Source organism: Scomber japonicus, chromosome 20 (assembly GCF_027409825.1).
Source record: "Scomber japonicus isolate fScoJap1 chromosome 20, fScoJap1.pri, whole genome shotgun sequence".
Classification (NCBI taxonomy): Eukaryota; Metazoa; Chordata; class Actinopteri; order Scombriformes; family Scombridae; genus Scomber; species Scomber japonicus.
In genome coordinates this window covers 16,849,118-16,875,995 of record NC_070597.1, presented here as the reverse complement: position 1 = coordinate 16,875,995, position 26,878 = coordinate 16,849,118, and the positions used below count along the sequence as shown (strand labels likewise).

At 42.7% G+C, this 26,878-nt stretch overlaps 1 protein-coding gene across 1 annotated transcript; it reads right to left on the bottom strand.

Moving 5' to 3' along the window:
• ntn2 (netrin 2) lies at positions 1-26,878 on the bottom strand. The gene is made up of 6 exons (XM_053341562.1): positions 25,819-26,878; positions 13,064-13,252; positions 7,273-7,422; positions 4,475-4,528; positions 479-553; positions 1-386 (listed from the first exon to the last, which is right to left on the bottom strand). Exons 1-6 carry the CDS (start codon positions 26,861-26,863, stop codon positions 1-3), a joined length of 1,899 nt encoding a protein of 632 aa, XP_053197537.1. The 5' UTR covers positions 26,864-26,878.

The window sequence follows — 26,878 nt, the reverse complement described above, 5'->3', positions numbered from 1 at the left end:
TCACGCTTTGCTGCACTTCCCCTTTTTCTCTTTGCGCTGGAACTTCCTCAGACGTCTCGTCCAAACGTCCCTCCACTGGATCACCAGGCTGTTCTTATCAGCCACCAGGCCCACGCGTTCTGCTCCTGGGTTGGTGGCTCCAGGCCCAGGTCCAACCCCCGGTCCCGTTCCTGTGCCTGTTCCCCCATCACTGCCACCCATCACCAGGAAGCGCTTGCTCATCTGAATCTTGGGACATTTGCAGGCTAGGTCCTTCATGTGCACCCATAGGATGTTGTCGCCACGCTTCAAGGGCTCGCCGCGGCTCTTGTACACGGACACCACACTAACCGAAAACTTGGCCCAGTCCCCCACCGTCTCCATGTCCAGCACGTTCACTTGGACCGCTGGAGACACATTCAGAAAAAACACAGTCAGGACAATACTTAAACCACCACACTTATTAATAATAGTAGATTTATATATGTCTACTCCTTACCATAATCCTTCTTGCAATATTTTTTCATGTTGATCTTCAGGTTGCCTTTCACTGGTTTGCAGTAGGACTCACAATCTATAAAATCAATGACAACCAACATTCAATGCTGTAATATAAACTGCAATTACACAGCACTCAAATTACACACATAATGGGACACTTACACACTTGAAATTTGAATTGTTACTATAAAGTTGCATTTTAGGATTATTTTCACACCGTTTTAGTCCATAAATATAGACTGGCACATCTGTAATGCAGAGTTAGTGGGACAAAGCATTGTAAACTGTTATGTACTGTGAAACCACCAATGAACAAACCCAAAAGCATAAACACATGAATCACTATGTTCCTACACACGCACACGAGACAAAGTTGTTATATAGTAACACATTGATATGCATGCATTGAGGTTATGTCTACCAAAGACTCAAAGGGAAACTGGAGCAGGTTGAATAATGTTGGGCTTGGTTTGGCTTTTGTGTGTGAAAATACAACTTCTGAAAATCGCACATCAAACCCCTGCAAAAACCGGTGCTGGGAGGCAAGTGAAACATACCAGAGGAGTAAAAGTGTTCAGTTTGACATGTTTTCTGGGTTCTTGAGAAAAGACAGAGCGTGGTGGAAGCAGGTCATGGTTGGATGGATGTGAGTAGGCCTTGGCTGCCAGCGTGACAACTGAGACCACACATTGGACAGATGACCTCTACTGACCATTCATAGGTGGAGCTACCAGTGATGATGTATCACAATTATGATTATGACAGTTAAAATGGAGCTCTTGGCTGTGTAGCCAGCCTTGAATCTTAAATCTGGGACTGTCTTGGTTTGGTTTAGTTGTCATGCTACATATCTATAAGCATCTTTTTCAATCCCTTTTTCAATTCTGCCCTGCAAGTCTCTATCTAAGACTTGAAACCTTCAGTAAGATGTATAATGCCATTTAGTTATAATGTGACATTTAAAATAGAACTGTATAACACTTATTATGGATTAAGAAAGTTGATGATTGAAATTCATTTTGATACAGAGGTATTCAAATGCATGAGCACACATGCATGTCATTATTTATCATGGTTTGTTTTCATCTGATCATGAAATATTAAAAGCAGAAGGAACTGGGAGCAAAGAAGATAAGCAAAATTACATGAACTATTAAAAACAGCTGAAAGTCCTCATGGCAAAGATTCTTGATAAAATTTAAAGCATTTTGCTGTATTTTTAAATCATGTCCATGGTAACTGGCACTGTGACAAGAAAAGAAAGAGACACTGTAGATCATTAGCAAGGCTCTACTGTACTTGACTGGATGCCACTGGATTTTATGAACCGTAGAATTTTGGATCCACTTATTTCAATTATGTAACTTTAGAAAAGGATACATAGTTAACAAAGATATAGGATAACGATGGACTGAAAAACAGAGAATGTCATAATAGCCAATTTTAAATATGGTCAGGCATCTTGAGGGGACATGAAAACCTGACCATGCTGCCCGCTTGGAATGTCAGTGCATGAAACTAAAAAAACACATGCTAACTGGACCGGTATCCGCGGTCAGGCCTCTCATTGCCTTCAAAAGGAAAACCATTCACTCACATTGCCTTCCAAAGCAAACCAAATAAAATTACTGGACATGAAATGTCCCAATTAGAAAAAAAAATGGTCGTGAGAGAGAGAAATTAAGCTTTCTGTGTTGCATGAGAGTGGGGGTGTTGCATCGTTCATTTTTGGGGGTAGAACGGATGGAGCAATGGAAGGAGTGCAGGAGGAGGAAGAAACAGGGGGCCAAGGAGCCCATAAAAATGTCCAGGAGGTTTGGCTGTATATCAGAGTGCTGGAGATTTTATTAGCCAGAGAGAGGAGAGAAAAAAGAGAGAAAGAGAGAGTAGACAGCAGCTTCCAATAACCTTGAGACAAGATGACGTTAAAAAAATGATGAACGTAAGTGTAGATTTGGATGGGTGTGTGTGTGTGTGTGTGTGTGGATGGATTTGTGTATTGTACATTATCCACAGACTTTAAATGAATGAAAATCATAGCTTGCTAAAGGTCTTTTTCATTACAAGCAAGCGTGCGGTTTCATGTGCAGATCATTATCATGTAAGTGTGCATGCAACTGTGACAGGCATGCATTTGTATGACATGTGCATGTATTTCATTAGATCGCTGGAATTGTCTGTGTGTGTATGTGTGTGTATGTGTGTGTGTGTGTGTCTGTGCTTGTGTGTTCGGTATACAGTGGCTGGCCTGGAGGTATCAGTGGTGAAACACTGGCTGGGGGACCCTGTGTGTTTTCCCATGAAGAGACACTTTCTTCTGGCTGTTCACCTGGAAAAGCTCTCTGTAAATCGCCCACTGACCCAGAAGACCGGCCCACTGAAAACCCACACAATTGGCTCCGGGGCTCTCGATGCCCTCATTCCCTTGAGTCCCTTTCACTGTGCCATGACAAGGACAAATTGCATCCACCGCCCCTTACACAAAAACATTTTGGGACTTTAAGTTTCTGATGGTGAAGCTTGTTCTATGGTAGTTTAGGAGGGAGAAAGATAGAGGAAAGACTAGAGTATTTCGTAGGGCCTGTGGTGAATTGGCAATTAACAACTCTTGTGTTAGGCACCGTAACATTTTCCCAGGGAAGTAGTAAACACAAAAAAAGGGTTGGACTTTGCTTTTTCTTCGAAAGTGCTCAAAGGCCTAAGCAATGGGAATTTCAGGGAGGAAACAGAATAAGAGGAACAAATGAGAAAAGAACCTGCAAATGTGGGAAAATTACAATCAATATGCATTTACCTTTAAAGCAATAGTCTGAGAGTGATGAGAGTAATGGGATGAGAAGATCATAATCTTGTCTGTGAGGTAAATATGAAGCTGGAGCCAGCAGCCACTTAGCTTATCTAAGCACAAAGACTGGAAATCAGCTTGCCTGGCTCCGTCCAAAAGATAACAAAATCCATCTACCAGCAACTCTGAAACTCACCAACACATACTCTATCTCCTTTGTTTAATCAATACAAAGCACAAAATGTAAGAACTACAATTTGCCATGGGTCATGTGAAAGAATACTTCTTGCTTATTTTCTGATTCCAGTATTTGTGCCAAAAATATATTATATATAGACATGAAACTGTTGTTGATCTTCTCCTCAAACCCACAAAATGTTAAACTAGTCCTTTGACTAAATCTTTAAAAATAATAATTTTATACCATTAGATTTAATAGAGTGCTTTTTCAAATATAGTTATGCAATGCTTATTGACTGTGTGACCTAGTTTGACCTTAAACATTACCTCAAACTTTTTAAACTGTGAAATATAAAAAGTCAAAAAGACAAAAGTGTGATTTGGAGTGAGTTTTCAAACAAAATATTTTATTTTAAAAGAAAAAGAAAATAGTGCAGTATCTGTGCCAAAGGAGGGGATGTGGTGGGGTGAGGGGTGTGCAGCCTGAGTGATGATACTGTTTAATAGTATAAACCCCCTAATGAATCAACATTTCCAAATCAATACCACTATTCAAATCAAACAGCTGCAGAATGAAAAATAAGGAGTAGGGTAATTGACCGGAGCCTAAATTGGAGGGTTAGAGGGAGAGACTGAACAAATTTCCCCCCAGTCAGTTGCCAAACACTCTTTTCACGCCTCAAAACTCTCCCTTCCACTACATCTCCCAGCTAAACTGTAACTAATCACCTCTGCTGCCTATCGGCTAGCCTTGGGGTTTAAGCTGTATTTTGAGCACAGCGAGACTCCACTAACTTGAGGCTAGTGGTTGGGAAAACCATGCCAAGGACACAGGTTTTTAAGACAATGGAAAAATTCTGCTGGCCCCAGTGCACTCGTTCTCTTTGCAGAACTTCAAAAGAGGAGACCCACCCTCTATTAATATTTATTCCACACCTTAAAACTCAAGCCCAGAAATATGAAAAAAGATGTTTTTGTTCTCATAAAGCAGTGGTTCTTAAGGGCGAGGTGCAGAGAGTGTACACTAACCTGCTGGTTCCTCTGTGCTGCTCACCACAGCCGTGGGATTGACCACTGGGATTTCTAAAAAGACACAAAAAAATACAGTCACTTCAAATGGTTAAATGTAAATCCTTACCTTTCAAGTATGGTGTAAGTGATTTGGCTGTGTGCCTGTTAATGCACATGTGTGGTCAAAGAAAAAAAGCATGTCTGAATTCATTTAAATTTGAGTGCGTGTGGGAAGGTTCTGAATACAAATTGAATATATTAATATACCCACAACAGAGCCTAATATGAAGGAGATGGGGGAGCCTCCCTGTTTGCCAACAGCAAGATTTCTCAATGACAGAAAATACCAGGGTTGTCATAAAGTAGGTTTTGGATTGTGACATATCTCAGCTATGGACATGAAAACACATGTGGCATTGCAGACAGACAAGCTAGATAAACACTGACAGACTGACAGGGATACTTATTGGTGGTGAGGGGGAAGACAGGCTCAAATAAACCATGCATTCCACGGACTAATGTGGTGGTTTTTCATGTTATGGAGTATAAGAGACAGTATAAGTGGAAGAAGTTGTTGAGGTCAGAAGATGAAATGTAAAGCTTCTAAACACTTGGATTAAAATCTCAACTTTTTATTGATAACATTAAATATGAATATCTAAACAAGCAATAATAATATTTGGACAAAACATCCTGTTATTTATTGGTTTAACCCTCAAAAACTGAGTTTGATCCAAATATCGATGTATTTAGATTGGTGGCCCAAAGCATGCAACATCACTTTTTTTCAACCGAGCCCTACAGACAAAAACACGAATCCTGAAGTAACAATAATTGTTTTAATTTTGTGTTGTAAAATCCCATTGTTTGTATTAAGAAGATAATTGAGTAAATAAGGTTTCAGGGCCTTTGGGGTTTGAGTCAAACTCAGTAGATGTGCCACAAATTCACACAGTAATCCACTTTGGAGAAGTCAGAAGTGCATTCAGAAGTCGGCACACTTGATACATCTAAGACCAAAGTTAATTCTTTGTGGCACACTGATTAAAAGGGAAAGGTGGCTACACTAGATTAGTGTTGTCCTCCCCTAACAGATGCAGGGTTAACACTGCTGTGTAATCTCCATGCAAGCATGTATAGACAGATGGACAGATGGCAAGGGGGCAATTTTAGTTGGATCGTCTTGAGACAGATGCAACCCTCCCTCATTGTGCCTGCTGGCTACACTAAAAAGTGCCTCATGGAATTCCTCCAGGACTTCTCATCTAATCGTATGCAACTTTCCAATACAAATGCTAATGCTAACAACAGGCCCTCTGCTTTTACCGTAAACAGAGTTACTGGAACACCGGCTTAGCATCCACCCAGAGGATCTGCTTTTGATTGGATTTGGAGGTTGAGGGTTTGAACCAAGTGAGTGGGAGTGTGTTGGCGGGGGATAGTGGGAGTTCTTGGAAAGCTGTTTTGAGGCAAAAGCAGCAGTTGTCTCTCTGAAATTATGGACACCCCGCCAACAAAAACAAACAAGGGCATTGAGCTTTGTCAAGGCAGGCGCAGCTGCTAGAAGCTACTTTGAGTCTGTGTGGCCTCATGGCCACATCTTGTGAAGACAGACAGATGATGAAAGGATCATTCAGATGAGGGTTGCTGCCATCATACTAATTGGCTGCTTAATGGTCTTGTCTTCTGTCTTGGGGTCTAGGAGCCTCAAAAGAGGTAAGATGCCCACCGTGACGCCATATTGACACACACACACACACACACACACACACACACGTTGTCATTCTCACTCTAATCGTAATGGTTCCAAATGTGCCTAAACACAGGCACAGACACACACAATTCCTCTTCTTCTCAATGGATGGTTCAGTGGCACTCCAATGAGTGGGGTCTGCCATCCATGACCACAGTTGTTTTCTCCTCCTCTCCCATTCGCCATCTGCTCTGAAGCTGCATGTGAGAGGAACAACACGGCACCATGTGGCACAGTGTGGCAGACTCAGTACGGCACTGGGCAGCACGGCACGGTTTGCTTTGGTGAGGGTTGTTTTGGCGAGTGTGTGCACGTACAGCCTGGTACACAGTATGGTGGAAAGCTGCCCTCTACTACACATGCCTACATGTGCTGGGCCACTGGCAAATTTCATAACCCACACACACACACGTGCACTTGTCACAAGAAATTAAAAACTAGATGTAGTCAACATGCAAAATACAGCAACTATAACTCACATAGACACTTATGGCTGACAGCAAGTAGAACAACAATAACCAAGTCTTTCACTCTCACACTATCAGCCCTCCACTGATTTGTACCAAAAATCAACACTCTTTAACTCTTCTACGTCCGTCCAACAGAGATCACATTTAAGTTTAACTTGACTTCACTTCTGGGCCCATGTTTGAACACATGTTTTGGGCTGTTCTCTATGAAAGTATCATTGCATTTTCAGTGGCCATGCAAAACCCACATAACACATGTACTGTATACACGCACAGCAGAGATCGGGTTGGGTATGCCTGTCAAAAGGCCAGAATTGCTTCAGGCTATGGAGAAGTGTGCTTTCAATTATGTTCTGTAATCTCCATGGTAAGAGTATGTGCTGCTTTTACTGTAGGTCACTACTATATTGTAACTATGATCCATTTTGTCACATTCAGTTCTTCACAATGGAGTTGTTTAGTTTTTGCAGTTTTATACACTGACTCACTGGAAAGCTGCTAAAATTACCAGGCTGAAGACAGTGTATGTGTTATAGCTGTGATATACAGTTACTTTGGGTGTGGGTGTGTGCATGTCTGTTTGAGTCACTCACTGATGCAGGGGGCCACAGGTGAGCGGCTCTGCTGGTAGCCCTTGGCACAACGGTTGCAGGTGATGCCGGTGACACCGTCCTTGCAGGGGCACTGGCCTGTGGTCTGGTTGCACGTCTTGCCTGCGGCGCCCACAGGGTGGCAGTCACAGGCTGAGGTGGGGGTCAGGGACAGGTGTGAAGGGGGGGGTTGTTGTATGAGATGAAAGAGAGAACATCCGTTAAATGATGATTCATTAAATTTGTTGCCAAGATAGTACAAGATACCAACTAAGTCCTTTTTACAGTGTCTAGACAGGGCACTGGGTCAAATCTAGTAAATTCTGTCTTTGCCAGCAAACAACATATATGCAGTAGTTTAAGTGTTCAACTCAGGATGGCAGGGAATGGCAGAGCTTTTCCTGTCCGCCTCTGTTTCCCTGTTGATTCCCTAATTACAGCAAGGTTGGTAAGCATGGCCTCCAAAAGCTGTATATGCATCTTTTTGTGTTAGAGAGAGATAGAATTTGTGTGTGAAAGTAGAAAACAGCAGGCGAAAGGTGAAACAATAGATGGCATGATAGTATGTAATGCATCACTGCCAAGAGAAATGAACACTGTGCCCTCCTATGCACTCTGCTGTGTAAAGTCTATTTCCTGCTTGGTGACACACGCACAGCTGTTTCATCACTTCCAGAAAGTTCAGTCAATGCCCAGCAAATGCCAACAGCAACTAGCATTGCTCCGGTCACCTCACTCGAACAAGACTTTTATGAGTTTTGCTGGTTCTAGGCAATTTCTTCGAGCCACCTAAAGCAACATGAGGCTTTTGTTGTTTTGGTTTAAAGAGCTGTTAAATACAGTACAATAGTTGGTGTGTCAATCCGAATCACCCAGGGAGAGCCTTACAAGATGTTAGTGGATCAGAAGGAGTTGGGGGAGACAACATACTAGAGAATAGGAAAGAGAGGATGGGAGTGAAAGAGGAGGAGTGTGAGAGAGACAGCGCTTCAGTATAGTCCAAACAGAGACTCTGGTGTGTTCAACAGCATAAACATCAGTGAATCTAACCAAACTGTGGTCACTTTGGCTTTGCTAAAAAAAACAGACATTTGTTATTTAAGTAATAAACACATACTTAACATTTCACGGCAATCCAGTCAGACAAACACATCATTCACATATAAAAACAAACATGTGCAGTGTTCAAGGGTGTGATTGATTAGTTTTGCTTCAAATTTTAAAATCTCTGTCCATAGAAAGTACAGACAAAAAAAGTTCCTATTTTATCTACTGACACATTGCCAAACGTACAACAAACAGACTCAAAATGGAAGGTAAATATTCTGCCTTTTCCACCTGATTTTCATTATGATTCTATGGAAAACAAGCGCAGGCTAGTGCAAAATTATTAACTTAGAGAGACTTGACTGTAACGCGATAGCTATAATTGTCCAAGCTTATCAAGAAAAGACAAGAAAGGCCAAAATTACACTTTGGGGAAAAACCCTGTAACCCAACAGTTTGTTACACTGTTTGCCAGAGAAAGGCAGCTGCTAACATGCCACGGTTTCTTTCCACCACTTGACAGAACTGTGAACGTGTTTATTTGCACCGGGCATTTTTTAGCTGCTACAACAGAAGAGAGACTGAGGGCCCACCTGTTGACTGGGGCGAAGGGAGGGTTTAAATGGCTGAAACTGACCCAAGAGTGATCATGTGTGTTTGGCAGCGGGGTGGGGAGGGATTAACTGCAGGCTCAGATCTTCAGAAATGTGTTTGCCTTTTCCGGCAAGGCCAACCGGTCCACAGGTGTCGAAGTGGCCGCGCTCTGTTTGAAGCTGTGCACGGAGATGTAAATTTGATGCTTCAGCGTCCGTGCAAAATCCCCACCATTTAGGTCATGCAGGCTCATAAGGGGAAACTCAAGCTTTGATAGCACTGAGTAAGAGTTTGTGACTAACCTAAGGGGGCGGGGGATTACATCAGCATATGGTGGGGCATGGCATGGAACTGAGCTGGATGTCAGAGGTCAAGTCAGTGACGGTTTCTGGACTGTCTGTCTGTCACTCTGTGCCAACCATATCCTCACTTCCATACCTTTACCCTCATTCATCAGCCAGAGCCAGAGCTTCTGCCAGCAATGCCAGGTGCTGCAGTGTCCACATACCATTTGGGAATTTCTGGCATTCCTGTTCTAGTTAATGTCAATGAGATCCAGCTGATTAATGCACTACTACAACAACATGGATCTAGATCAATAAAAGATAGAACAAATTATCAATGCCTGTTATGTTATGTCAGTATCTCTTGAAAATCTAAACTGATAATCACCTAGTAAACACATGGGTCATAAAATAATCCTAGACTGATTTGATTTGAGTTGTTTTTTTGTTTTGTTTTTTAAATCTGTCCGATGTCAAGTCACACGTGGCATAAACCCCCTGCTATCTGATCCGTCTGACACAAATCTGGTGTTAGTCTGTCGTGCCTGCCCGGACATGTGTCACAGCGGAGGGAACGAGGAGCCATTGTTTCCTGGCTGATCACTGAACAGCAAAAGCTAGCCACTCATCATTTGGTCAGGTCGGCATGATCGAGAATGTGAGTCACATTAGATGTTCTCACTTCCCTTCTAAACAATCATGGGCTGTTAAGATGTTAAGATGTCAGAGTTTATTGCAGATGTTGTTGTTGCTCAGTAAACAACCAGCAACATCCAGATCTGAATGGGCTATAAGGGGCAGGATGGTGATGGGGGGAGTGTTGTCAATCTACCCCCTCACCCTCCTCCAACCTCCCCCTAACCCAAGCTCTCCTCCTCTGTTTTTCTGAAGTTTTATGTGCATGGGCTCAGGCCAGTTAAGAAGCAGTAAAACGTCCTCAGATGTTGATGACTTTTCAAGCCTGTGCGACTACAGACGTGACAGGCACAGAGCTGGGATTTGTAGTCCTTTGACAGGCGTTTGCTTAGTTTAACTGATTAGTGTTGCTCTTTGCTCTTGTGTGTGTGTGTGTGTGTGTGTGTGTGTCAGAGAGTGTGTGTGAGAGTGTGTCTGTGCATAGGTACTTGCTTGATACTGTTCTTTCTGCTGTTATTGGCAGTTGGCACATTTGCAAAAGCTGGTGTTATTTGCACCATTAGTTATGTTCTTTAGCCTATTTGATGATGAAAATATAAAAATATTGAAATACATGCATTTCAAAAGGCAAGGTGGATTGCTTTTCAAAAGATATTCACATTATTTTGGTGTTTGAAGAGATACTGATTTATTGAAAGACTAATTAGCAGAAGCTGTCAATTGAACAGCTCCAACCTTCACATCTCAGTGTTACTTGGCTCATGCTCAAAGGTACTGATTAAAGTTCATTTTTCCACAAAAGAAACAAGATCTATGTTATTTATCTAATATAATGAATAAGAATGCACAACACTCTTTTCAACACTCTTTTCTGACAGCAAATATCTTCATGCCCTGTGTCAGTCATTATGATATTTGAGACACAAGGCCAATGCGGTTTATATTGGCCAGCGTTGCTTCGAATGCAGCATGGCCTCATTTTTAATGCCTTTTATCAATGTTCCTTGTGGTCAACGGACACCAGCTGTACGGCAAACGCTTGGATTCACATAAAAACCTTGCATTTTGAAGACCTCGTATACTGCAGCCAGGCCATGTGGTGACTGCCATGTTTCTTTCATTTTGCTGGCTGTTTTAATACTTGTGACACTGTTAAAGGGCTTGTGGAGAAACTGTTGCTTAGCATGCAAACGGGGAGAGCTGGAGTCCAACAGAATTCACTTTGGTGCTAAACGAGGAAGGCTGAGTGTGTGTATTGTGTACGTGGGAGGTAAGTGGTGGTGATGGAGGCAGGAGTGGGATGGTTGGGAGGTTAATACTCCTCCTCATACACTCCTCAGATTGTGTACAGACACCCAGTTACTGAGCAGGTCTGATTAGAAACAGATACGGCCTATTTGTCCTCTTGGAGCCTGCACTTCCCCCTAGCCCTCCCCACTCCTGTCTCCCCTTTAGAAAACACCTGTATTTTATTGCCGTAACTCCATTTCAGATGTGACGCCCCCCCCTCCCCTGCTTCAGCCATTCAGCACCTCTAACCTCTATGTTGACCCAGACACATGGAGATAAAGCATGGGAGGTGAGCTGAAATTAAAATCAGGGAAGCCACAGTAATAGGAAAAGAGAAAGACAGAGGTTTTAAAAAGCCTGTAGTGACTCATGGTGATTGAAGTCAGAAGTTGGGGAAATGCTGGAGATGGTGGTTATAAACAATCATGGGAGAAGGAAAAGACGGAGATGAAAAAAATGAGCAAGGGCTCCAGCAAAGGAAAATGACAGCCCCTAGAAAGCTGCGGAATTGCTCTGATCAATCATGGGGTCAGCCGTTCAGTAGAGGCTTTTTAGATGTTAACTTTAATTTCCGTTCCATCTGGGGCCTGTGTGAGAGAGGGTGATAAACTATTTACCATCTGATTACTTTGCTTTGATACAGACAAACTGTAGTGTCAGGGGGCCACTTGTGTGTGTGTTTGTGTGTATATGTGTGTGTGTGTGAGAGAGAGAGTGTCACTTAAAGCCAGGTATTGCAGGAAATGAAAGATGAGGGAACAATTTGCACAGAGGGACACATCTCAGAGCTGATCTCCTGTCAGGAATCAGGCAGATCTCTTTCTGTCAGTGTTTCGGTGCAGTAACAGGTCAAATGACTTAAGTTTCAAGATATGTGACCAAGTCGCTGTGGAATTTTTTTGTCATTATTTGATGAATGGCCCGACATCTCGGCGAAGCTAACATGGGCAACTGCGGCATGATATCACGCCATTTCAAACCTCTCAGTGTTCAGTTACAGCTTTGGTCAGCTGCAGAAGGAAAACTGAGCGGAAGCCAGTGAGAGATTCTCACCACAAAATTTTAACCAAAAGATCTTCATGACTATGAGCATTGGCAGCATTTATCAATGATGTTCTTTGGGATTTTTTTCTGGTAGTTATCCCTTGCCTTCATCAGAATCAACAGGATTAAAAAAATACTCCCTCCGTGCTATTGATTTGAATATTTTCCTGAGCAACAAGTACAGGAAACTGGTGTTATTTTTGCAAAGCGTCCAGCATAATATCAGGCTGAAAAATATTCACTGCAAATGTGAAATAATAAAGGGTTTAAAATACATTCTTCCATGAGAAATGCCTCGGTCAAGTGATAATATTACGTGGTGTGTGGTGGGGAAAAATTTGGCTGGATGGCCAGAAAAGCTTCAAGCATAGTATTAATTCATTTCTCTCTATGGCATGTGTGGCAAGTCAGACATGCCGATAGTTCTTTTTCAAAGTCACCATGACCATGTATATTTCCAATCAATATTGCTCCTTACACGTTTTCTCAGAAATGACATGATTGCACAAGTATTAGTAGGGTTAGAACATCTGAATCAGATTTTGTTTGAAAAGTTTGTAAACATTTAATGCAGCAAATTCCAAATGAAGTCAAACTGAGTTTAGACTAATAATCCCTGACATTTTCACTCATATAAATATTAATTTTGCTACTCTAGTACTGATTGATGTAAAATAAAAGTTTATGAAAATATTCTCATTAGCTGTTGTAAACAGAGTTGTCAGTATTTCTCATCACCACAGATGAATAGACAAAGAAATGAGTGCCGCAAAGAGACTTTGACGTTAACTCCATTAACATAAAACCCACGGAAAATAGATTAAGAGTCTCTTCTTTGAAAAATGAAAAGCATAAAGTATTACTAAACTTAGCTATGTGACTACTTGTTGGATTCATACCTTTGCAGGCTCGTCTGTGAGTGATAGGTCTGGCCATGTCCCTGTAAAAGCCCTCCTTGCAGTAGTGGCAGTGGCGGCCTGCGGTGTTGTGTCGACAGTTCATGCAGACTCCTCCGCTTTTCCTCCCCGACAGCTTGTACAACTCCATGTTGAATCGACAGCGACGGGCATGTAGGTTGCAGTTACATGCTACAGAGGGAAGAGAAGTTAGGAAAATTAGAACGATGCTGGTTGTGTGATTGCATCAGCATAGCTGAAGAGGATTCAAATGCATAAAAATGCATCTTCATAGCATTGCTCTGCTAGAGTCTAAATGTAAGCAAGCCTACCTGACATGAAGTATGCGCTGCAGTAGAACATAATGCTTACTCCCATGTACTGTATATCACAAGAGAGCTGGGAGAGATTTTCCAGTGAGGCGGTGTAATACTGAGTGGTTTATAATCCACACTGCGGCTGTGTGCTTGGCTGCTATTCCAGAATTCATCAATCAAAGTGATATTTGCAAAGCTCATTTTCTCCATTTCATAATTAATGAATTCAGCTTCTTTCAGCCCATTAGTTATTAATCGCTGGAAAGAGACACATTAATTTCATGAATCACTGATGAATAAAGACGCCTAAGATCTATTAAAAGAGAGACTGATTCAGATAAAGGCATGGGCTCAAGTTAGCTGTCTTCTAAATAGGTGAGCCAGAATATACGTGACATTCGAAGTAAGGCTATATCTCTAGACAGTCTTTCCCAGTTCTACTTAAAATCCTGGATCTTGGATGGCTCCTTGGCTCACAAGTCTTTCCATTGCTTCCTGCATACCAGACCACATTCACCAGCTCTGACATGTATTGATAAACTCCATGTTCATTCTCTACATGTGGGGCTCGCATTTGAGGAGTCTAATTAAAAACCTGCCCCTCTTATTTGTGTAGCAGAGTTTGATCCAGATCCTCTGCTGGCTAAATCAGAGTCAGACCTGAGACCTGAAGACTTGGCCATGGCTTCAAAGACAACAAAGTTGCCTAGCTTATTTCAAGTTCAAAAGGTATCCACAGATACATTAGCGAGAGTAAACAACAGCTAAGCTGTTTGACCAATAATATCAACAGTTATGGCAAAGTAGGATTATTAGCAGATCATAACAGAAGGTGATATGAATTAACTTTAATCTGATGGGAGTGTGTTAGAGAAAATAGACTTCACCAACAATAGATGTTTAGAGTAGAACAAGACCCAACATTGAGGAATAAGTAAAGACAGACTGGCTGAGGGATTGGGAGGTTTTATGTGTGTAGTTTTGTGTGCAATATAGAAAAGTTGACTTAGATAATGTTAATAAGAAAGATATCAAAACTACATTTTGAACATTGTTTCAATCAGATTTAGCCAAATCCATGTCTATGTTTGCTCTGTAACATTTTACATGACTTAAATCACTGTGTAGTGTTAACCAGCAATTCGGTGAATTTGTGTTGTATTTTATATATACACACATTATTCAATCAAAAATACAATTGTATTCAGATCTTTGGGATATTTGTGTTAATTTGTACTTCACAGAGAAAAGTGGCTTTGGAGCAATGTTTTTTACAAGTTGGTAGATGTTCAGGGCAGTAACATGCACAATAAAAAAGTGAGTAAGTCAGCAAGTGAGTAGAGACTGCAACCAGGTCAAGATGGATGTAAACAATACAAGACTTACATTTTTTCAAAAAATTGGCTTTACAAGTCTTTTATGAAGAAGGAAACTCAGTGCTCTCATTTCTCTGCCACAGCCTGCACTTACATGAAGCTCAATGATCTGTGCGATGTTAAATATGGGATTTTTCCAATTGATCAAAAAAAAAAAAAAAAAAAAAAAAAATTGTTGATGGCACTCTAAAGGCTCATTCACAAGATGAGAATCACTTGAATACAAATGTCAGGTAATACAGAGAGCAGTGAATGATATGCACTGCCATCCACACTGAAAAGGAAGCCTGGCACCAGGTTGGAAAAGAGGCCCGCTTTTCCCTGGTTGCAGACCCTGGAAAAAAAAAAAAAAAAAAAGAGGGGGAGCACATTCCCAGACTGTTTCCCAACTCCATCTGGTTATTATGCAGCCCAATTTGTACAGAATTCTGCAGTTAATGAAACACTGTATGTACAAATGTACAAATCAATATTGGGCAGCACTGTTTGTGTGGCGATGCTGGATTCCTTGGATGTTTTCTCATGGATTGGTGACCCTGAGATGACGATTGACCTTTGATCCTATGGAATTGTCCAAAGGAGATATGTAGGTAGTGTATAGCTGGCATGGCGATGTGGGACACTGAAAGTTTGCAAAGCTTTTTATCTTTAGTGTGGTCTTAGTGGTAGTAATAAGGTTTATCCATGCTTTAACTGGAAAAAAATAAATGCATGCACCAAATTGGTGACATATTGAGTGCGTAATTGGTTAATTCTCTGTGCATGTGTGTTTCTGTGCATGTGCGTGTGCGTGTGCGTGTGTATGTGTGTGTGTGTGTGTGTGTGTGTGTGTGTGTGTGTGTGTGCATGAGAACAGCCAAACAGCCTGTCCAACTTCTTCTAAGGGGAAATGTGACAAAGAACACACCCTCTCTGGTGAGTGGCCGGGGCTGCTGGGTCAGAATGAGGTGGGGGACTGTGATTATGATCAAGCGTCTCAAACACACACACAGCTGTGAGCACTTGTGTCCATTAACACCTTGTAGCAGAACATGAAAGCGATGGATCACATTTTCTCGGCAGCTGAAGTACCGACGGCCCTCTTATGGCATCTTCTCGATTTACTGCTGTGCAATAAGATCAGCCAACAAAGTCTGAAGTAAGAGAGGATATGTTCAAGTGTGGAGAATGTAAAGAAAGCTCCAGAATTTAACCTTTAAATGATTTAACATGTGTAGCAGTAATGGCCGGGAATGGCTTTAACAACAGCCAGACTTTTCGTGACAGACAGAGAATGAGAGAATTAGTGTTTGGCAGAAATAGGAGTTTAATATCAGATCAAACTTGAATGAATATGACTGCAGGAGAGCAGAGAGTGGGAGAAAAAATAAAAATGTGTAAGCTGGAATTGAGTTAGTAAAAAGTACCACTGGACTGTAGAAGGTGTTCACATGTGTACCTGTATGTGTTTTCTGTTGTGTGCAGTTAACATCAGCTCAGAGCTGCAGCTGCCCAAGGATCCTGGAATGTTTATGGGTTTGTTTTGAAGTGCTTGTGCGCACACACACTGACACCCCAACGCCCCCCAACCTGCCAACCCTTCTCCCCCTAACCCAAATTAGGCTCAGCGGGGATAACTGAACACTGATGAAGGCCATTTTTCAATTCATTAACACATCAAAGCCTCACTAGTGCTCCACAAAAAACACTCACTAATTCTTATCTGTTAGAAGAAAAACAGACATTTCGGCACAGAGAGAAGTTCTGTGGGTGGTGGGAAGGAAAAAAAAAAAATCAGATCCTCGAGTTAACGCTGGGTTTTATTTGTTAGTATCCAGTTCATGGATGCGTAAATATGGTGCCTCATGTTGTCGTGGAAATCAAACAACAAACAAAAGCTGCAGGCTTGGCAAACTGAAGGATGCTCACACAAAAATAAAACAGGAGACAGAGGGAGAGGAAGAAGAAAAATGCGCCTAGGAAAATTTTAGAGTAGAAAATAGTTGCACAACTTTGTCATGAAAATCAACAGCATTAAATTTTGGTGGAATAACTGCTTTAGTAAATGTTTTGCTGTTATCCTCCTCTATATCATCTGCACACATCTTCTGGTGCATACTTTTTTTTCAAATAAAGAATATTTCAGGTAACATTCATCATTTGAAGAACACCACACTGTTCTACTTTAGCTGTCATAACAGGTACCTCGACAAGTAAATGTGCTCTGAACAAGCTCACAGACTGGTCTGTCAAGCGTGCTATGACAAATTGGCCCGTAAAGACTGCTCTCAACAAATAAAATGTGAGTGTGTTTGTGGAGCGCACTGCCTCTCTGTTCTCCTCCATATGTCAGGGATAAATCTAACCTAATTTTTCCTTCAGCTCCACCAAAGCCAAGCCGGTAAGCACAGCCAATTGATTTTGGATGCCTGTGCAAAACCCAAATCCCATGGCTAAAATTGGTCCTTGAAAATTGGAGAGCCGCTCTCCCACTACCACCTTTCCCCTCTTGGCCCAGGCTGTGGTCCAGACCTGCTGCAGCCCCCCTTGGGTGCCCTCTCTTCCTGGCCAAACAGGCTCTGCTATATGGGTTCCTGCCATCTTTGTGTGTGTGTGTGTGTGTGTGTGTGTGTGTGTGTGTGTGTTTGGGCTGAGTTCCGCCTGGCTGCTCCAGCCACCTGCTCAGGGCACCAGGGGGAACACCCGGTTAATTAGCTCCTCATTAGAGCCAAGACAGTGTACAGTGTGGACAACACACACATATATACACACACACATGGAGTCTTGCGCACACACACACACACACACACACACACCACAGATGACTGCCTTTAGAAGTGGTAACCACTCAGAAAACTTCAAGGATCAAGTGACAAAGGATACGAAAAAAAGTCAAACAGAAGTGAGACTTAAACAGATGTAAACACTGCTGGGTCTGTATACTCTAATGAGCTGTGGACAACAAGCTGAGACAAAGATTTAAGAACTTAGAGCAGAGTACTAACAGGAAACTACAGCTCCTGTTGCCCCGCTGTGTGCATTATATGGCCAATGCCAAAATGTACTGTACACATCCCAGGAGCTTCTACCTCTTTATAAGAAACCACTTTAACCCCATTTGCTCCTTCTTTCTCTTCCACACAGACATATCTTTCACTTTTAGCTTTGACACCATGTCTCAACCCTCCCTCCACTGGTTTCTGCGGTTAGCCTCACGCCGTGGGCTTAAGAGCAGGCTCTTGGGAGCCCTTTTGAACTGAGAGTCCCCTTAATTCCTCTCCCACCCCTTCCCTAAGCCTCCTTCTCTCCCTCCCTATTCCCTCTTACTTTCATGAGACCCCATCTCAAATACTCTCACTGGTTGCCTTTCCCTCCTCATGCTTCCTTCCCTTGTCCTATCCATCCTTTCCTCCCACTCCTCTTTCTCTCTCTCTCTGGATGGCATCAGGCAGGGAAAGATTTTAACGAGATTAGGCTGGAGGGTTGCCAGGTTGGGGGGCCTGGTGTCAGTGGAGAGTTGAGTCCTTAGCTCTGTTCCCTCTCTCTGGTCCACTTCACTTCCCCACATCTAAACATTGTTATCTCTGTCCCGCCTTTGCCTTCACTTTCTGTCTGTCTCGATTACTGTTTTTTTTCCACAGACAATAACCTGGAGTCTTGAGCACAGCGGCCCAGGCAGACAACTGTTGTGCAATCAAATTATCATGGCGAATGAGTTATAAACCAAGGGAAAAAAAAAAAAAAAGATTTACTTTTGCCATGACACTTGGCATACACAACCATGAGGTCCTCTGTAGGGGATACAAGTGATGCCTGCACTGGTTTAGAAATAGAAAGTGACAGATGGAACATACTGAGTAGATTCACCACTGTGGCCAGAGATGACAGCAGAAATCATGAATGGACATCAAATGTTTTGTTGTTTTATGATTAGGTTATGATGCATAATTTTATGAGAATGCAAAAAAGTCTTGGTTTAATAAAGGGTGATCCAAAGTTGAGAAATAAAATTAAGACAAGAAGGCAGGGGTGGTTAAAAAACATTGACAGAAATCCACTTCACAGTTTAAAGTAGACATATTATGCACATTTAAAGGTTTATATTTTATTCTGTGGCTCAATTGGTATGTTTGCATGATTTACAATTCAACAAACTCATTTATCATTATCAAACTTATATACTGCTCCTTTATGCAGCCCCTCAGTTTTAGCCTCTGTCTGAAACAGGCCGTTTTAGCTCCTGACTCTTTAAGCTTCCCCCTCAAGGAGCCCACTCTGTTCTGATAGGCCAGCTCATGGAAGCTGCCTGTCGGTAGACATCTGCAGCTACATCAACAAACCATGAAACAGACAATAGTAGTAGGATTTCCCTTTTTTTCCTTTGTTTACTCAAAATGTCAACTTCTCAAATACATCTGTGCATATTCACGGAACGGATGGCCATTCATGGACATGCGCAGCGTTCAACTCATCAGCATGAGTGGAAAAAAGTTGCAAATGAAGTGTTCAAAGCAGGTTCAAGCCTGAGCAGTATTTCTACATACATTCATCTGAAATGTTTAGAACTTTGACCCTATTTAGATATGGCCATGTTTAGGTATCTAACATCATAACAGTCTCTAAATAACAGAGCCAAAAAAAGCATAACATGTCCTCTTTAAAAACCACATTTCAATTTGAAATGAGATCAAGGCTTCATTTTCAATTCTCAGGAGGAAATTTGCTCCCAATCATTTTATTTGGACTCATTCTGCCATTGATGATTGATCCCAATCATAACCTTATTTCTACAAAATCTCTATAATGGCCCTAAACTTTACAATCAAGACTATTCTTGTTCCTCTAACATGATTCGATTGCTTTGGAGTTGTAAAGGTGATGTAAAACCTGTGGATTTAAAATCAGAATTGGGTTGGGTGCTCCCTGTGGACCTGCTCCATAAGAAGATGATAATGGAATGAAGGACAGACTGCTCCACATTTGTACATTTGTTTATACTACAGACATGAGACCTGTCTGCAAGCAGACGGTAACACACAAAATCCAGACGCACAAATGTATGCAAGAACGTGAATTCAGGCAAAGTGACATCAAGAGATCAGATAGATAGACAAAACCACAGCTTCACCAGTTCAAAGGAGAAGGGATCAGCGTGATAGTCATGCACTCATCATCAACAGACAGACATATTTTCTTTTAACAGCCTCTGAATCTTGCTGCCACCAACAATACCGGCTGACAGCCAAAAACCACATAGTTTCTCAGACAATAGAGCACAGAGGCCTGCAACAACATTCAAAAGAGAAAACTGAATTCAATGACAGAGGAAAGGGCTGATATCAGCAAAAAGAGAAAAATATGAAAAAAAAGAGGAGGTAGCAGACGAAGAAGAAAAACTTCCCGGCAGTGAGTTAATCTTTGACAAGAGTCGGTTACACAAGGATAGAGAGGAAGAGAGCGCCGGCAGTGACAAGCACCTCGGGAGGTGATTGCTACCATCTGTGGGGGAGAGTTGATGAGGGCCTGGGAGAGCAGGGTGGGCACACTGCAGCACCGCCAGTTTGCTTTGGCACCGGGATGAAGCGCTACATCACACTACTAGATTACATGGGCCTCACACACATGCACAAATGCAAGGAGATGCATATGCACGCACACACTTGGCCTCAGGCATTTAACAAAGCCTTTCCCAGGGATCAAGCATTTTAACTCAGCTGACATTGACACTGGAATTTGACACTTTGCTGTCCTTAACATTGTTTCACCATGTTTCCTGCTTGCCAAAGAGCCTTTATGGATGGCTTCGAAGAATGACACATGCATCAAATTCTTTGCGGGCTGGCCATGGACCAACGCTGCAATCCTGACACACGGAGTAAAAGCAAAGAGCAAATCTACAGTACAAACCAATCAAACTGAACAAATCCTGTCTCAGCCAGATAAGGGAAGTTAGTCTTGCCTAAAATATTTGAAACACACAAACAAAACCAAAAAAAGAAGAAGAAGAAAAACCCTAATGTTTGTTGGTCTCACTGTGCCATAGCCCCTGCGTCTCACGCTAAACAGCCAAGCCCAGAGGCATCATTTCATAGGGCTGGAGATTTTAGAAACAACATTCCTCTGCTGTGTAATTATTCGAAAGCACAGGAGGTTTCTCTAAATTCACTTTCTTTCACTCAGCTACCCCCCCCCCCCTTTAAACACCCCCCCCCCCACACACACACACACACACACACACAACTCCTGCTCATTTGACTGTCGCGCTGTAAGTAATTGAAGTGTCGGGTCCCTGTTAGCCTCCAGCAACAGGCAGCAGAGGTGGGAGGGTTGGGAGGGTCTTTAAGTCAATTAGCGAAAGTAGGAACATGGCACATACATGCAGTAATATCAAGGCAGTTCTGGCTTTCTTTATACCTTACCTGTCCTTATTTGGAAACTCACTGAGCTTCAAATCATGTTGCCCTCTAGAGACAACTGACCGTGGCGGACAATTTTAGGTTGCTGAGTAGTTCAAAACTGGATTCTCCAGGCTGGTTATGGAAACCCAGAACAATCTGATGGTTAACTTTGTTCTACCCAAGACCAAACCTCATTGTGTTGCAACAACAAAAGCACACAGATCCAGCTTCTCTGCGTGATATGATTGAGAAACTATAAAAATGCAATTTTGTTCATGTTCTCCAAATCGTACAACTTCACAAACTGTGCTGTGGTTTCATGTGTGCAATGAGGTCATTTTCAATCAGGAGGCCGAAAAAGTGTCTTGATGAATCTGCTCTACACGTGGAACATGGGCCTGACCTCTGCTTGCCCTTACTAGGAGATGTGGAGCGAAAAAAATACTGTGAAAGGAGGGAGGCCTATTTTGAAATTCTAATCAGCATCAAATAACCATCTGCCCCTTGTCAGAGAGGGAAATGAAGAGAGAGAGAGAGAGAGAGAGAAAAGAAAAATGAAGTTTTTGCTTCTGTGGTCTTCAAAGTTTCCACAGCTCTGCACAGATCTGAGAGCTTATTCTGAGCCTTGTTCCTGAGCATGTGTTCCTGGCTGGCCTCTTACTCTCACACATACACACACCTTTGCTGGATCACACTGCTCTGCCTAAGAAACCCATCTGTCAATGTCTCCCTAATTCCAGCTAATAGTTTCCAAAAAACAGAGGCTGAACCCACCAAAAACCACAAGCCCCCACAAAAGATTTGAGGGGGTTTCAACATGGCTTGCAAATTTAAAATCTGTCTGTTCTGTTTCTTGTTCTTCCGCTGTAAAAGTCACATATTTGCAAGCACTGCTTCATTAGTGAGGCAGACATGATCTAATAACATCTATTATATAACAGGTAATAACTTTTTTAGAGGTAAAAACTAATTTGAGGGAATTTCCTTCAGGTGATGACATGTACTAATATATAATGTGTGTCTCAAGTGAATAGTTATTTAGTTGATTGATTTAATTTCAAAGGAAACTCCCCTTCTCGTGCAAAAACAGAGTACCGTATCACTCATTCCCCACTGGACTCAATATGTCAAATTTACTACTGAAAATATTCACCACCACACCCAAACACTGCACCAGAACAGGAACACCCAGCTCTGCTACCAACCGCAGCTCACCTGCAAGCTTGAAATCAGCCCAAATGGCCATTCAAACAGCCTTCACATGACCTCTGTACTTAATACTATGAATGCATACCGGTGTGCCTGGTGCAATACTGGGAGGAGACCTGGCTTGGAGGGTCCATTAGCAATGGATGGTGTCTGGCTCTGAGCTTGTAGCGTCCCAGAGCAGCACTCTGGACTTCCTGCAGCTCCAATGAGGGAGAGGAAGGACTGAAGAATAGAACAGCTTGGTGCCACAGCCAAACAGGGCCAGGATGGCTACGGACACAGCCAAAAGTAGAGAGCTACTACACCACCATAAATTATCATCTACTCATGTTGTCACATTGTCGTTGACTCCACAAGAGGCCTCTTCGTCTTATACAGTGATTTTGGCAGGCTCTATTGTAGCATGATATACTGTCTCACATTTTAAAGTCAACATACAATATTTACATTGTAGCATCGACTATGCCAACAGAAAAGCCAATACTCAATCACAACAGTAACCAAATAGATCTTATCCATCTGTTTCCTTATTCTGTCCTGTGGCTCAAACTCCGGGCAGATAAATCACAGCTTTTTCCATCATGTCTCCCTCAATACAAACAGACACACTCCTTTACGAGGTCGCCCTCTCTGACTACTAGAGCGGGGATTTGTAAACCAATGTCTTCAGGCAGGATTCATAGTGAGCGAGGCGGCAGATGGGCGTGTGTGTGCATGGCTTGTGTCTGGAGACAGTGTGTGAGCTTGCCAAGAGCGCAGACAGTAATCTTGGTGCGGTGCATGTCAAACATTTAGCAAGACCCACGAACAATCAAACCAGCTTGCAGGAGACAGTGTTCTTGTTATGCAAGGGTGAAAGGCAAAAAGTGAGAGCAAATTATTTTCAATCATCTGAACTTTAGTGTTTAAAGTAGTGCATTCTGGCTACCAGGCACATCATTTCTCAGGGCCTGAGACAGTGTGTGAAACAACTGTTGATTTGGCTCTAAATCTGCCTACTGCTACGAGTTCCTCATTATCCACAAACCATCTCCCCGTCAACTTAACCTTGTCACCACCCTGCAAAGGATCATGACCTCAGACCAGCCCCCTCAAACCCTCCCTCCAACCCAGACACCCCCAGGGCCCAGTAAAGGCTCTGGTGACACCTAAGGGACTCCTCGGCTCTGTAACTTGCCAGTTTTTACACACTTGCCCTGTCTTAATACATACACTTTGCTGCCACAGTGGCATGCCTCAGGGCTTACAGTGCAGCCCGCTGCCATTTGTGAACTGTCTCAGAAAGGAAAGTTAGCAAGGAAAGTCAACATGGGGCGGGTGCATTTTAAAATTTTAAGAATGGGCTTTAATATACACTGGAGAGGCTTTTTAAAGGCTCTGCTGCTACTTTGCGGATATTTTGGAACCAGTTCTACTGGAATAAGCTGTAAAGAGGCCTTGGAACTAGAAATTGGCGACATATGGGACTGACTTTTTGGCGTGTCCGGATGTGTGATCAGGTATAACGTGCGACATGCAATAGGTTTTAACTGCCCTATATCAACACTGGGATTAGGTCATCATAGTTGGCCAGTGCAGCCGGACTGTTTAGTCCAGAAATCGTGGATGGAAGTGACATATCAATCCCACAGAGAGATCTACGGGAAGCGGGTGTAACATTTCGGAAACAGCTATGGGACATCTGAAAGAGGGTGTGTGCAGAAGTACGAGGGAGAAAACATTGAGGGATTTACAGGATATTGTTGTAGACGGGAATAGGTGCATATGTGCGTGATTGTCTGCCTTTATCTGTGTTGAATAAGTGAGGGTGTCAAGGATACATCGAAAAAACCGAAGTAAGTTAGTGCTGGCATGGGAGGTTTCAAAGTACAGAGTGAAGGAAGGCTGGGTTTGCTGGCTGGTCTAATGCTAAAATGGCTTTGTTCCTCTGGCTCTGTCACACTCTGTCCCCCTTAAACAGATCTGGCACTGTTCAATGCTAAATATGATCTCAGGCCAGCTCACTGGGCAATTACAACATGTAAGAAAAATATAGACTGTTTTTCAATGTTCTGCTCCTGTTTTTTTCTCTCTGGCTGTAATTTTATTTCATTATGGGGAAAGGTTAAAATGGGGACAGTGGTTACTAATACGCTTTTACTTTCCTATGCTTACAAATTTTTATGACAAGCAAAATTGACCTGAATTAAGTTGCACCTATGTCTATTTATACTAACGGTGAAATGCTGTAAAATTCACCACCAAAGTAACTTCCACATATTAAAGAGCGAATTTATGTTAAAAACACATTACTTAGGGTGTTTCTAAAAACTTTTGGAGCCACGAAATTGATACATGGGCTAAATATCACATCAAAAACCTGTTATCGAGAAATGCCTAATCCAATACCAAGGTAATCCATTTACATTAACAAAAATTGCCTCAGAAATTACTATAATTTTACTTGGCAAGCTTTCATAGCATGTCTGAATGTCTTTTACTGAGCATGTCTTGAGGTAAAGGCAAACACTGCCAAATAACATTCCTGGATGACTTAGCTGTAGTGGTGTGCCAATGAATCGAGCTGTTGTCATCCACTGTTTAGACATGCTTGTGAAAAAGAGTTTTTTTTCATAGAAAAGTCCAAAAAACATGATTTTGTTGAGAACAGTGGGCCTGTTTCCCTGTAGAGGAACAGTAAATACAAGAGGCTGATGGGAAATGCAAGTGAAGGATGGGCCTGTGTTTTGAGAGACGTTGCCAAGTTTGCCAGCTCAACCAGCTGCTACCAGAACTCCTCACCTGTATAAACACAAACTCATCCGGCATGTTCTGGCAACACTATTAATTACAGTACCATTTTAACAGTCATACAAAGGTCATGGTAGTCAATTCTCTCCTTCTCTACCTCCCTCTCTCTTTTCCTGTGTAAATTCAAATTGATGGCCTGACTTAACGTTGCTGTCCAACACATTCCAAGGTCATGACTCTATCCAACAAAGCAATCCATCCATCACTATTTGTACTGAAATAGTTTTCATCTCCTTGAACTTAGGGTGAATTTGTATCAGGTAGATTGCAGTTTTATAGTTCAATTGGGCTCAATCCTCTGTCCCGATCCTATTCCCTGATTAGTATATTGAGAGAAGAACCAAGCAATGAAGAGCTGAGGAGGAAGAGTGTGGTTTAAAAACTGGAGTTTCCACAAATTACTTTTGCATGTTCCTTTTGGTGGCCAATAAATTAATGTCAAAATGGTTGAAAGATTTTTTTTTTTAAATAAAGAACAGATTGTGATCTGCAAAAATGAGCTGCATCCATAGTCTTGTTTTTCCAGAGATCACCACATGTTAGGTCCCTTTTTGTGCTAAATATAATTTCTCAGAAGTAAGAGTTGCAGCCTGTGATATATGCAGTACAGGATGGATATATACAGTATTTTCCACATCAAACTATTTGAAACATGTTTAAAAGCACATAGAAAAGAGAAAGAGACTTACGCAAACACTCATTGGCTTCGCGTGCACTGGCCCTTTGCCACGGTCGGTCATAGTGAAAGGGCTTGCAGCGGTCACATTCAGGCCCCTCTGTGTTGTGCTTGCAGTCACACACCAGTTTTCCTTCCTTGTCTTTCAGACAGCGTGAGGCATGTCCGTTGCATTTGCACCTCCCGCCCACCTGGAAGTCTCCCACTGCATAGAAATATGTTGGCAGTGTTGATGTCACTGCCATCGGGTCATCGTCCCTCCCTCCACTGTTGCTTCCAGCCCCCAGCTCCCGGGGTATCTGGGGTCGGCTAAAGACTACACGGATATCGGTGACTGTCACCCAGTCCTGAAGGACCGGGCTGTTGTCAAAGTCTTTGCCAGAGGGCCGTCCATCCAGAGTGCTGAAAGCAATGAGTCCTCCGGAGAGTGGATAGAGGTCAGTATGGCCATCTGTACATAGAGCCTCCTGTTCATTCTGCTTCGTTATCGTTGCTTTGTTGGGCCGATTGTACATACGCCGGCACTGTGAGGAGTAGAATTGGTAGGGCATCCATGTCTTGCCGTAGTCCATGCTCTTGTATATGGCCAGCGACTCGGGTCGTGGTGAACAGAACTGCAAGCTGACATAGGTGATCTCAAACTTTTTACCCAGTGAGAGTGTTAGAGTCACGTTGTATGGTGAGATGTTCAGATTCTCCGACTGCCAGCAGGTGAGGTTGTGAGCCGAGTTGAGGTCGGTGAGGTAGGAAGCAGGGTGGGAGCGCCGAGTATCCGCAGCATCACAGATTTGGCACGTACGCACAGAAGGTCGATCATCACCTCGCTCCACCACACTGCAGGAACGGGAGGGAGGCCGGCCGCAGACACTGGACACCATCACCTCCTTGCCAAAGGCAGCATTGATAAACTCTGGGATACAGCGGCGAGCTGCACCTGTGTCGTCATAGCAAGGGTCCGGAGGGGTCTGCTGCCCTGCAAAGGGATTGGCGGCGCTGTGGGTGGAGGCTGAGCATGCCAGGAGGCACAAGCACAGCAGGCACCTCCAGGGTTCCCTCATCCTGCTTAAAGAGCC

Excerpts from the sequence above, each read along its gene's own strand:
- ntn2 (XM_053341562.1), bottom strand. The coding sequence starts at position 26,863 with ATGAGGGAACCCTGGAGGTGCCTGCTGTGCTTGTGCCTCCTGGCATGC. Across the intron at positions 13,253-25,818 it reads CGAAGCCAATGAGTGTTTGC|CATGTAACTGCAACCTACAT; the intron begins GTAAGTCTCTTT and ends TTCCCTCTGTAG. Across the intron at positions 387-478 it reads ATATTGCAAGAAGGATTATG|CGGTCCAAGTGAACGTGCTG; the intron begins GTAAGGAGTAGA and ends ATGTGTCTCCAG.